Consider the following 13670-nt stretch of genomic DNA (forward strand, 5'->3'; position numbering starts at 1 on the left):
AAATATACCTTGACCTTGAGTGGCTTTAAATATATGTGGATATATGTATCTGTGCGTTTTCATATTTTTGTGTTCCAAGTTATTCATCTTTGTTTTTTCTTAGAGGTCCAGTAGTTGGGGAAACATTGTGCATTTCGATTTGTACTCTATCCTTTTGTTATATTTTCCCCTATTTTCTCCTCCCATCTTTTTTCTCTCTCTCCTGCCTGCCCTTCTTTAGACAAAGTATACCACATAATGTAATAACTGAAATAACACAAATAGAAATGAATAAATAAAGAGATAAAAGAAATACATGAAAAAGAGGAGCATATAGAGATTTATACAGCTGATCTTGGAAAAACACAATGTGTTTGGCACAACAGTGCATTCATCATAAATCTTAATTGCAAAAGCTGCCAGACAAGACAGGATTTAAAAAAACAAACAAAATTTACCAGGTCATTCCATATAATACAGTGTTGATACAGGACGAACACCTTGAAGATAACCCTTATATCAAATTGTGTATAAAGGGAAGGGAAGGTCTCTTTTTGGCGTAACTTGATGTAATCAGCCACTTACAGATAGGGATAACGATGTGCTTTAACTTTGTAATCCTCAACGCTTGTAAAATCAAGTTAAAACTGGAGGTTATCTTCCAATAAAAACTTCAGCAAGGCTTTTTAGCTGTCACTGAGGAAGTACCGTGCCAAAAAAAAATCAGGTTAGTCTCAGAAAGAGAATTGTTGATGATCAGAAAGCAGGGGATGGATATACAAAGTTATCACAAGGTTTCCAAGTGTCAAGAACTGGAGAGAGAAGTATCACCAAGAAACTCAAAGAGAGCCACACTGTACAGAATGAGCATGGCAGAGGTAGAGAGAAGAACATTTCAAAGACTCTGGAAAGAATACTAGCCAGAGAAAAATGGCAAATAACCCCAGAACATCTGCCAAGACATGAGTGAATGATGGGAATTGTAGTCTCAAAGAACACAATCGCTAGAACTCTGCACAGTAATTGACTATGAGGTTATAGACAGAAGAACATGAAGGACAGCCGAGAGAAAGATTATGAGAGATGAAAAGTACAGCTGTTTGGACACAGAGAAAGAATGGAGAAGCTTAATAAGTGGAAGTATTATGGTGTGTCTACATCATAAAGCAGAGCTTGCAGGAGGCATTCTGCCCATCTGGTCTTTACATTTCTTTTGGACTTCTTTTTCTTTGGATTATAAATCCAAGTGAAACTTTTGCATTTTGTTTGAGACTATTTATCAGATATACAAAGGCTCACTATGGTTTAGGATTCTGCCTTCAGTGTCTTGTCTCTCTACCACAACATGTACGATGATTTGTGAGATTCTGCATCTCGGATTAGAATTCAAGGTTAATAGTCTTAGTTTCACAAGCTATAACTAAAAACGGTGTCCTGTTGTGTGCACAAAGCATCATGGAAAGTCTAGTTATAGTACTATAACAATCATAGTGGTATACGCTTTTCCTCATATTCAGTGACGCATGATTATAAAGTTTAAGCTAAATAGCCAAATAGGTTAACTTAACTTAAGCTTAGAATATGGCTATAAAATCATAACATTTAAGAAGCAATATTGTATAGGCTTATCAATTATCTGATTTAACCCTCTCAAGGCAGGCTTTGCCTATTTGCAACAGTTAAAAACTAACAACCTGATTACCCCACATACATACTTTATGAGTTTTTTTTACTCAGAAGTACCACTGCAGGACTTAGTTGTGCATTAGCAACACAAAGTTTAATTTGAGCCTGAGAGGGTTAAAATGAAATGAATAAATAAACCCACGATATGAATTTAATATCAACAGCTGCTGTTCTCAAGAGCATAAACATTTAAATCGTAAATAGTCTGATTTTATGTGAACTATGTCCTGTAGTGGGAGCGGAGGAAGGAGGTCATATTTCTTATATATCATTATTTTGTATTAAAAATATTAAAATAAACATCGAACTACGCTTAGAACACGAGCAGCAAACGGACGACGGTGATTATTTTAGAGAAAAAAATAATAAGAGAAAGCTGCTAAGGAGCTGTCTGAGAAAACGAAAGGACTTTTCCTGTCTTCCAACATAAAAGTTTAAAGCCCTGCGCGCTCTGCCTCCTTCCGTTGCGCATTTCCGTTGTCGTGACGTCACTTCTGGATGTAAATATGCGGCTTGGTGCGGCGCTGGGAAACACAACCACTGGAAAGATGTAAACCAACTAACCGGCAGAAACCAGGTTCAGCGAAGACACTAAACCTTCCCTCCAGGGAAACCGTACCTCTGGTCCAATAAACGGAACTACATCAACAGGTAGCTCGTCGGCTCGCTACCTCCGAAGTCAGCGGAGCGCCTGCCTCTAGCAGCCATCTTTTGTGAGAGAATGTACGGGGCGACGCGGCGGGCCTGCTCGGGCTCTGGTCGGGACCGGAGCTTGCTGATGCTGACCACCGCGCTCCTTCTCTCGGTTATCGGGCTGCTGTCCGGCTTGCCTGGCTTCACCGAGGCCAAGGAGTGCGATAAGCCGTGTATGAACGGCCAGTGTAACACCGCCACTGGCGAATGTGTATGTTTCCCCGGCTGGGTTGGGGACCAATGCCAGCACTGCGGAGGGCGATTCAGGTAATGTAAAACACACTGGCAGATTATAGCCTACTGTTAGCAGTGACATAAGCTGAATGTGGAGTCTACGTCTGCCTTGTTTTGCGCCAAATGTTTGCTAATTCAGACCTGACAGTCCTTGTCTGGAGATGGCGAGCAGCCCACACTCGAGGCGTTCAAGTACCGGTCTGCTACTACCTCTGCCCCAGCTACAAGCGAAGCGGTTCCCCCCAAAGGCCACAGTCCTCCTTGTTTAAATGCAGCATGTGTTTGCTGAATGATTCAAGTGTGTGGGTTGGACGGCTATGCCTGTGTGAATGTGGTATTTAACATTTGACCAACATTGAGCTTCAGAGCTTTTTAATCCGAATTAGTGTCACATCTTGCCACTCATTCACGCAGATCATCAGCCTGTTTTCGTACACACCGTTTCTTGACTAAGATCACCTATCAGAAAGGACAGAACCATGAGGAGTAGCCGGCCTGCATGTTTCCTCTGTAGTCTGACATTATTCTTTAGAAAATCTGACAGCACAGACAGACAGACTGCCCCTCAAAACCATTTTGACTTGTAGCCACAGTGCACTCTCTGCTAGCCTCTGTTTTTTTTTTCAATCTAACCAAGTAATTTATCTCTGACTAAACCAGACTGCTGTTCTGTTGGTAGTGTCCCACTTTTTCAGGCCAGTAGGTGAGACGCTTTGCATTCTTCAGCTTCACGGGACTCTTTGAAAAGCTGCCTGCATGATGTTTGGCCCACTGAAACGTTCAGATAACTGATATTGTGTGCTGATGCCAGGACAGCAGCAGCTCAGGGTCAAAGTATGGGATGGGGGGGGCACTGAAGCACTTTGTGCTTTTATAGCTGAGCTGCCCAGGTTAGTGAGAGGTGGGAGGAAGGTACCACTTGACAAACCCATTATTGCATCATCTCTCAATCGCCCCCCACACCCCCCTCGTATCTGCCCACATCCGTGTTGGCTTTCTTTAACTCTGATTTAAACCATGAGTGCCACTAGTTTGTGTGCGAGTGTGTGAATGCCAAAGCTGCACATTTTCGAAAGTTGTAAACTGGCAATTATTACCGCTGTGCCCGTCCTCTGTTCCCATTTTACTGTCACTTTGCATTACTGGAGTTTGTCCTCTGATCTGGAAATTATCCCGCAGTACTTGATGACAGTTTCACTCGGAATCAGTCACGACTACATTATTGATCACTTTCCATAGCATCGCGCCCTTCTGCTCATCCTTCAACTATGACATTTAGCAAGCACCGAATTAGAAAAACATCTTGTTCCCCAAATCATTTTTTTCCTTGACAGAGCTCAAATGTGACCTCTTGAAGTAATTTTACACTTCTGCTTTCTTTCTTTTCGCTGTTAAGCAAGGTGATCTTGTTCTGATGAGCTAGCGTGTCTGTGCAGCTAAGAACGTGTGAGTCGGGTCCACCCTGTAGGCAGCGGATTTTCTTCTCTTTTTTCGTAAAGGGAGTCCAGAGCATTTTATTTAATACTGTGTCATGCTGCCTCTGCTTGTGATCAGTCTTGCCAGGTCATAAAGCAGAGCCAGCGGGAGGCCTGCTGTGTTATGCGTGCTCACAAGTCGGTCATGATGAAGGGAAGGGAAGCTGGAACAGTTTCCACATTAGTGCAGCCGATTGGTGAGCACATCTGAGCAGGTGAAATGAAAGCTGAATGGCTGCTGAGCGTCTAATGTTTCAGAACACTGGGCTTAAGTGGTCTCTGGGTGAAATGGCTCATCTTGGCTGTGAATAAAAACTGCGATTCTGTTGCACTCGAGTATCAGCCTCGACAGTCTATCAGTGTGGGAAATCATCGCTGACCACCAGCTGCGTTCAGGGTACCCGTCTCTAAGAACGCTGGGTTTGAATGGAGTTAAACTCTGTTTATTAATATTTATGATTTTTCTCTCATTAGTTAGTAATGTGTAATAGAGAAGAGGCTAAAGTCAATGGAATTTGCTTATTTTGTCCTAAACAACTGACAAACCCAGTGGTTGGCTTTTATGTAGATCTTTATTTGTACGCCACGCTCTTTTATTGTAGGGTGGTGGTTGACTGGCATGCATTAAAAGTATAAGACATACTCTTTCAGTCGCCCTTGATCAAAATACCAAAGCTTTAGGTTCTTTTTCAGGACTGCTTTAATACAACCCAGGGGGTCAACTGCTAGGATGAACCTCCCTACGGGGCTCATTAAAGTTAATCCGTTTTTTCTAAGGCTGCTACGTTTGTCTTTTCCAGCTTCTTTTAAAAGCTTCATCCTGGCATCAGAAGAAAAACTCTGCTGATAAGTGGAAAAAAACTGAGATCTCTCTTTGCTTCACAGTGCTGCCAGACTGGTTGTGGTGCTGCTTGTCTGACTGTGAACTTCGCTAATAGCAGAACAGGCCACTCTCGTACAGTGTAATGTTCAGCTGTCAGCGCTCCTGTGTCAGTGGGTCCAGCATTAAAAGTGATACTGAAGCCACATCACCCTAGGCTAATCATCTTGAAGTGGAACGGTAAACGTACTGCTGCTGTGATTCCACATTTGCTTGGAATCGGCGCTGTGTTACTTTGTTAACACGGTCAAAGTGCTGATAGTTTTTCACGGAGAGCCTGTGGTCTGAGGCCGTGTTTAGCATACAGACAATGCTGCCATACAAGGCTCGGTGAATGCTGGTAAAAGCAGCTTTCTGTGACAGGGGTGTGCCAAAATGGAGTCCCTATTCTAGCTTTGAGGGCCAAAAATCAACATGAAGAAGGGGGTCGTTGTTGTTGTTCTTTTGATATACACTACTGTGCAAAAGCCTTGAAGCACCCCTCATTTCTTTTGTTTTAGAGTGGTCTTAACATTAGGTCTCCAGGCTTTCTGGGTTTTTCTTTGCACATCCTTTTCACTCATTTTCAGTCTAGTTCTTGTTCATGGAAATTTTCAGGGGATTTTTATTTTTGGAGCCACTTAATGCTGACTTATGAATCATCCAAGTATTAAAAAACCACCCAAAACAAGGGACGCACTACTGTTGTCTGCACATGACAGAAAACTTGATTTGTATCTTTAGGCGCTTTGTTACTAGCAGCCTTCTGGGGAAAAAAAATCCCAAAGATAACGGTTTGACTGAGACAGAATATTATTTTTGCACCAACAAAGTGATTCCTAAACAATAATTAGCTGCACGCTTAGCATATCTCTACAAGGTGTACTGTTTATTCTTAAGTATGTGGAGGAAGCTGGACTAGTGCAGGACAAAAGAAGGCCTAAAAATCTGTCTACGGCAAATAAACTGTAAGTAAGATGGGAGAAAAGACTGAGGTATGCATAATGACACAAGAACTGGACTTCCATCTGATCAAACACACATCCACACATGTGCAATAACACTAAGTGCAATACTCTTTTTCTGACAAAGTTGTATTTTTACTCAGTTGTATAAAGCATTTGTATTTTATTTTTATCCTATTGTATATTTTATTCTACTGTATATATTATTTTATTATTCTATTCTGTACAGTTATGTACACTATTTTATTCTTATTGTATTCTAATTTTTGCTATATAACATTTGCACTGTCCACTTCCTGCTGTGACAAAACAAATTTCCCACGTGTGGGACTAATAAAGCTTATCTTATCTTAAAAACAGTAACAACAGGTCTTGCATAATAATTGATCGAAATTTGAAGTTTCAACATGTGTCGATTGTGTAGAGTTACAATAATGACTGTTTGCAGCCGTCTGTAAAACACACTGGATGCTCTGTCGTGGTTTGGGGCTGCATTACAGTCATTGGTGTTGAGGATCTTGTTGAACTTGATGGATCTAAGAGGGCAGATTCTGGTGATCCATGCCATACTATTGGGTAAGCATCCGATTGTCAATGGTTTATTTATGGATTGACCTCCCTAGAGCAAGGACCTGAACATTATTGTAGCAGTGTTCGGTCATCTTTACAGAGAACAGAAGAAATGCAGCCAACATCCAAAGAAGAGCTTTGAATGTTCTTCGAGAAGCCTTGAAGGACTATTGAAGAACTTGAGACTACTCATTTCCCATTTTCCTACATATAATTTAACTTAGTTTTCCATGGATATTTAATTCTGTTATTCCCTTGTTTTGGGTCAGGGAAACTTTAATAATAATCCTACTGCATCACCAGTTTATTTTGTTAACCTTTGGTCGTGTTGACTTCAAAGTTTCAGGCAGCCACCTTCTTCTTCGTTTTAAATTTCTATCTGAGTTTAGGGCTTTGTGATAGCCACTAACAAAGTACAGGTTCCTTATTTAATTCTTCATATTTGAAATTAAAACATTCAATTACAAATGCTTGCTGTCTTTAAAATCTATTGTTCAACGATTGTACTATACGCCCCTGGGTGTGCGAGGTCCACAGAGGATTAAAGCAAATGGATAATAAAAAAAAAAGTCTTTAGCTTGAGACTTTATCACAAACCTTTAACTTCTTATTTCTAATAATTTCTTCTCCGACAATTCACGTCTTACATGTGGACATGAAAGGTTTTGTAACCCCCCATAGCTGTTGATGCTGACAAAACTAATGTTTAAGAAAAGATAAGATCAGACTTTATTGATTCCACGGCGGGGAAATTTTAATTTGAAGTATCTTATAAATATTTATCAGAATTTTATATTTCAACCACATTAAAAACCTTTTTCCGCTCAAATTAAATTTCTCCCCAAGTCCCACAACAAGCCGCCCACAGCTTGATGGCACCTCCACCATGCTGGGTTGGTGTTCCTATACTTGCAAACTCTTTTCTTCTCCAACCAATATGATCGCCATTACGGCCAAACAGTCAAAGTAGTTTCATCAGACAAGAGCAATAGAAAATTGTAAGATCTTTGTTTGCATGTAAGGACTGGTTTCATTCTGAACACTTGACTTCTGCAGAATCTTGTTAAGATGCTTTTAAAAATTGTTCTCAGAGGCAGATTCGCCTCCTTTCTGAGTACTGTAATGGCTGCAGATTTCTACTTTTATGCTGTTGTTTGCTCACCTGGGACCTTCAGTCACTGTAAATTGCTTCTAGGGTTTTTTCCTCTTGTACATTTTGCTAATTGTATGGTTTCATTTAATAGATGAAAGCAAATAGTTGACAGGAAACGAGTGGAGCAAGAGATTGGGAAGAACAGTTCATTAGCTGCTGTAGCTGATGGATGGATGTTCTTCCTCTCCTGCCTGACTGGAGCTGTTAAACTAGGATGCAGGCTCACTGTGTTAGAGAAGCTTTAAAAACTAATAAAGTGACAGTTATAACTGTAACTGTAAGTTGTAGCTACAATCCTTGCCTGTCATATTAACGACTGTAGCCATGAGGCTGATCTCTATCACATAGTGTCAACAAAAGGCTACTTCACGCCTGTTGGTTTGAAGACTCTTAGACACAAATGCACATTTTTATTAGCATGACATAAAACTCTTGCGGAGATAATTTATTAAATTTTTTTTCATAGAATGGGGATTCCCAAGCAGTTTTCATACGCAGCAGGACGGGGTGGTGCATAAAGAGTCTGAGAGTCTGATGCCTGTTCATGTTCTGGCACTGGTTTGAGTACCAGTTTTGGTTGCAATTAATGTGAAACCTGGAAGTGTCTCAATTTACCTGCTTATTTTTTAATAATTTTATGTAAAGAGCGCATATTGGATCCTAAGTGCTCTCATAGTGCCACCCCCTCAGTGTTTGGGAGTTCTTGCTTGTTTCTCAACTTTAAAGTGGCTTCTGGAAATGCTTTAATGTAATTTGGGTGAATTGATAGCGGAGTAGTTGGGGAATATATTACGTAGGCTCGGATGCTTGCTTGCTTTCCCCACATTCATCACATCTTGCTCTACTACACGTATCTAATAAAAGCAAAATGAGACTGTGCTTTGTTTTAGTTTCCTAAACTCCTGCTGTAGTCCTTTGGTTTTTTTTCACTCGTTCTCACGCTAAGCTTTCTCATCAAATAATGACAGTAATGGAACTGCTGAAATGACAGATTAATAGTTGATTGTGTGTTAAAGAGCTCCTTTGAAATGTCCTTAATAAATGTTTAGAACTGCTTTGTAATAAATGAAACCATTTTTTCTTTCCCATCGGTTTTCCTCCAATTTTATGAGCTGTCATGATCTAAACTGCCCAGTGTGTCCTTTTATGTGTTAGTGACTGAATGAATCTATTCATTCAAATGTATATCTATGAGGATTTTGTTTCCAGGTATGGGAAAGAAACATCCATCCATTCGCTTCCGCTTATCCTTTTCAGGGTCGCGGGGGGTGCTGGAGCCTATCCCAGCTGTCATAGGGCGAAAGGCGGGGTACACCCTGGACAGGTCGCCAGTCTGTCGCAGGGCCAACACACAGGGACAGACAACCATTCACACTCACATTCACTCGCACATTCACACCTAGTGACAATTTGGATTAATCAATTAACCTATCCCCACAAGCTGCATGTCTTTGGACGGTGGGAGGAAGCCGGAGTACCCGGAGAGAACCCACGCAAACACGGGGAGAACATGCAAACTCCACATAGAAAGACCCCGGCCTGATGGTGGAATTGAACTCAGGACCTTCTTGCTGTGCGGCAACAGTGCTAACCACCGTGCTGCTGGGAAAGAAACAACAACTTTAAAAAGAGTCTCTTCCATTAATGCACTGCTGATGTATGTGTATATCTTAGTGTTGGTTGTTGATCATTTTAGTTTGGGTAGTGGGTAGTGACCGAAAGAACGAGATCGCGGATACAAGTGGCAGAAATGAGCTTCCTCCGAAGGGTGGCTGGTCTCTCCCTTAGAGATAGGGTGAGAAGTTCGGCCATCCGGGAGGGGCTCAGAGTAGAGCAGCTGCTGCTCCACATCGAAAGGAGCCAGCTGAGGTGGCATCTGACAAGGATGCCTCCTGGGTGAGGTGTTCCAGGCATGTCCCACTGGGAGGAGGCCCCGGGGCAGACCCAGGACACGCTGGAGAGATTATATCTCTCGGCTGGCCTGGGAACGCCTTGGTGTTCCCCCGGATAAGCTGGAGAAGGTGGCTGGGGAGAGGGAGGTCTGGGCCTCTTTGCTTAGGCTGCTGCCCCCGCGACCCGGCCTCGGGTAAAGCTGATGAAGATGGATGGAGTTCAGTCTCTTGTGTAGCTTAAATATTAGTCGATTAGCCCCTCTTTACAAACGACACCTCTCCTCCAGTTAACTAATGGCCACACTGCTGCGCTACTGATTTTTGTCTTCTTTAAATGTCGTGGTAAATTTCTTCCCGATGACATTCAAAGTCATATCAAATTTTTAAAGCATGACCACCAATGAAAATGTGACATCGCCCCTCTAATATTCTGTAATCGGCCGCTTTCTTCTCTTTGCTACAGAGGCAAAAAGCTTTTTGCCTCTGTAGCATTTACACTCTGTCTGAGCATGCTCTGAGCGTGCCTCTCCAGGCTGTACCACTGAAACAGGACTGTTGTCGCCTTTGAATAAGCAGTTGTTTGCTTTGCTCTCAAGCTGCACCACTTTACCCTTTGCAGAGCCTCAATATCGTTTTTATACTTTTACACCACTTTAAAGTATAAAAATATCATTTGAAAATATATATTTTTGTTGCAGTTTACCAGCTCATTTCGTATATTATAAGCTTTAACGAAAACAAGGAATTTATAGTGAAACAACTACCAGCTCAGTTCAGTGTTTTGCTCCCAGGTATGCTTTAGGTACACAGTCGCGTCCTAAATGACCCTTTCCATGTCCCAATATAATACAAACTCAGAGGGTGCAGCTGATAAGCTGTAAATGTGTAACCTAATTCTGGGTATGTCGCTTTCACAGAAGCATCTACTAGGATAAAAAAATATATGAAAATCTTACATCACAGCCAGTGAATCAGTATTTATTTGTTTATTCACCAAATACTTTGAAATGCTTTTAAACAATATTTAAATTTAGAATTTTCTCTTTGTTAGCATGTTTGGTTGCTAGCTGAATAGCCGGTGATCCTATTTAGAGAGACGTTTTCCTAATTAATCAAAGATTACGATTATTTGTCACGATTATTCATTAAGTTTATGACAAAAATGTAAACATAACACATCTTCAGATCTAAATAAATCGTTGTAAGACAAAATGAATCAGAGGAGTACTGCTTTTACTTTTGGATTATCCTAAATTTTGCAGATAAATAATAATATAAGGTTTTTCACTCGACTGAACTTACATGATGAATGTGACTAAAACTCGTAGCAAAGTTCATGCATCAGCTAGACTCCAAATTAGTGTCTTTCAGGCCTTCAGATGTGTTACTTGTGGTGCTTTGGGGTGCAGACGCACAGCACTCTTTGGATATGATTTCTTCTTGGTTACCTCACGTGCACTAAATCTGAAGTATTTCCAAACAACAGTAATGATCTGCTTCAAGGAGCAAGCTCTTTGCCTTCTGTTGTGCCAGACATTTGCATTTGTTATATACTTGTCCAGAAACTTTGCTGTGCAGTGTGGGAGTGACTGTGATTGGCCCATACATGCATGTGGCTGAGCAGAGATTTAGAGTGCATTTGATTTGCTTTGTGTTTTAAAACCGCAAAAGCATACTCGATCATGCTCATTTAATTATTGAAAGCCAAAATAGTGATCAGACCTAAAATCCAATTAATTGTGCAGCTTAATCCTAGTATATATTTTGGCCCTCAGTTGCTGTTAGAATTAGTTTCAAGCTGGTTAGAGGCCACTCTTACGTCTGGAGCAGATACTTGTTGACAGTGTTTACCCTGGTGCAGGTGTGCCGCGGCGGTCAGTGGAAGAATCCGCGAGTTTCTCTGTGAGTTTCCCATTACATCGTTGCGCACTGGGTGCTTGCTTGGAAGTTTAGGGGTTTTTTGCTGTAAAAAGAAGTTTTCTTCCCACGCACAAGGGACGCTAATGTTTTTGTTACTTTTTATGGAATCAAACTCAAAGTAAGGTCAGTACTTCCACGCTTTGAATGCTGCACGCTCATACTCTCTCTGCACTAGATATATGATCCACTGTTGATCTGCACACAGCTGTTGTCACGAACGTCGCACTCGCTTACGTCACTGTCATGAGACATTCTCGCAAAAAAAAAATCACGGTTTTAGTAACGCAGTAACGCAGCGTTCCTACGGGAAAGTAACGGTAATCTAATTACCGTTTTTGCAATAGTAATCCCTTACTTTACTCGTTACCTGAAAACAGTAATCGGATAACGCGTTACTGCCCATCTCTGCTCGTTGATGCTGCTGGATTTCTGACGAGCCCAACTGAAACTACTGAATTTGCTCATTTAGAGTTGAGGCATAACACAAAGCCAGTCCTATCACTCGGTTACTGAAGTGTCACCCTTGACTTCCTCTAATGTTGTTCGACTGTAAGGTTGATGAGCTTCCCTTTGGTTGCAGATCTGTTCCTGTTGTTGTTGTTGTTGTTGTTGTTGTTGTTGTTGTTGTTGTTGTTGTTTTTAAAATATTGTTTACCTTGTAAGTATGATAATTGTGTTTTAACAACAGTACAGTATGTTAACTGCACATGCATCAGTGTGTTGAGTTCATGACTTTCTTATCACTCTCACAGGGGGAGAAGCTGTTTGTCTGCTTGCTGCAAAAGCTGAAAGTCCCTGTTGGCCTGGCTTTATTATCGCTGGCTGATCTGTAATTATAGACATGGTGTACACGTTTGCAAACCTGCCACAAGTCTCACCGTATGTGTTGAAAGTATTCTCTTAAAGGAATCGGTGAGCCATCAACATTCAGCATGGACTCAGTGTAAAAAAATCAAGCCAAGATTTGCTGTTCTGTTAAAAACTTTCATCCACAAGTTGCAGCGACAGCACAAAGAGCATTGTTGTCATATAGCGTCATGCATTTGGCCTGTTAACCGCCCTTAACAACACCCTTAGCCTTGGACCATGAGCCTCCAATTCACACAGCTGGGACTATAGGCCTGAACCTCTGCAGTAATTGGAGCAGGCTTAAGTCTTCAGTAACGTGCAGCACTTCTTGTTGCCTAGCTACAAACAAACCTGAGTTGTGCAATATGGAATCTCCCCAGAAGCTCTCAATATAGAAATGAATATTTAAAAAAACACAAAAACATCACACTGAAAGGAGAACATCCTGCTTTTTGTTTTTTTTAAGTGAAAGGATATGAATACTTCTATTTTCCATTTTAAAAAAAAAAAAAAAAAGACATGAAATTAAAAAAATCACTCATATTATAAGACACAAGTTCGAACCTGTAGCAAAATGTCAAACTGCTCAGCTTGTATCGATTGATTAATTTTGCTAAAAGCGCTTTTTTAAAAAATGTTCTACTTGTGCTGCAGACATCTATAAATCGCTTCTTTAACTGCACACGGGAGCAGTGTGTTCTCTGCAGCTTCCTCAGCAGACGTCGGTGTGAAATGTTGCTGAGAGACTGTTTTGGAACAAGAGAGCGACTGGGTGTGTTGGCAGACTCCTCGCACCTTGAGACCTGCATCAGTAATGATACAATGTCTGTATGCATCTAAGTGTCCCTTGCGTAATTCATCTCCCGACCGGTGCTGTGTCATGAGACTGCAATTGAATTGGCAATAACAGGCCGTATGCCATACTGTACCATTAGTGCTTGTGCATGCCCCTCATGGTGTTGGCCTCGGACAATAATTTGCTGTCTTTGCTTTGTCTTTGTCCTATTTGTTGCTTGCTCAACTACGGTGCTGCTTGAAGAAGACCGTATTTAACTGCACACTCTCTGCTTAGGGGCTCTTTTCTAACCTCTTGTTTCATGCAGTCATTTCTAATGAATGCAAAGTTTCAATTAGCAATGCATTTGAAGAAGTATATCTTAAAAAGTAAATTGAAAAAAATATAAATTGTTGCATCAGTTACATGCATCATTTTCCAGCATCTTTAACAATATGCTTATAACAGGACATCAACTCTTTCCTTTCCGTTGCTCATACCGAGGCTGCTTGCTTGTAATTGCCTGTTAAAGTGATACAGAGCTTTTTTTTTTGCTTTTTTTTTTAAGCTTCTTTAAAATTCTCCTCCTACAAACAGTTTACTTTCAGAGCATTGTATCT

At 41.1% G+C, this 13670-nt stretch overlaps 1 protein-coding gene across 3 annotated transcripts in view; it reads left to right on the forward strand.

Annotated features, from left to right (window-relative positions):
• Positions 1-2120: 2120 nt before the first annotated feature.
• Positions 2121-13670, forward strand: part of atrn (attractin) — a 130504-nt gene continuing 118954 nt past the window's right edge. For 2 of the 3 annotated variants that reach the window (XM_005929637.3, XM_005929638.3), the window contains exon 1: positions 2122-2625. In XM_005929637.3, the coding sequence (XP_005929699.1) occupies positions 2387-2625 (239 nt within the window). In that variant the 5' untranslated portion in view covers positions 2122-2386. Of the gene's footprint in view, positions 2626-13670 lie in introns of all 3 variants that reach the window. The other variant, XM_005929634.3, reaches the window with a different exon arrangement.

Source organism: Haplochromis burtoni, unplaced genomic scaffold (genome assembly GCF_018398535.1).
Source record: "Haplochromis burtoni strain Fernald_Lab_line unplaced genomic scaffold, NCSU_Asbu1 Contig_119, whole genome shotgun sequence".
Lineage (NCBI taxonomy): Eukaryota > Metazoa > Chordata > Actinopteri > Cichliformes > Cichlidae > Haplochromis > Haplochromis burtoni.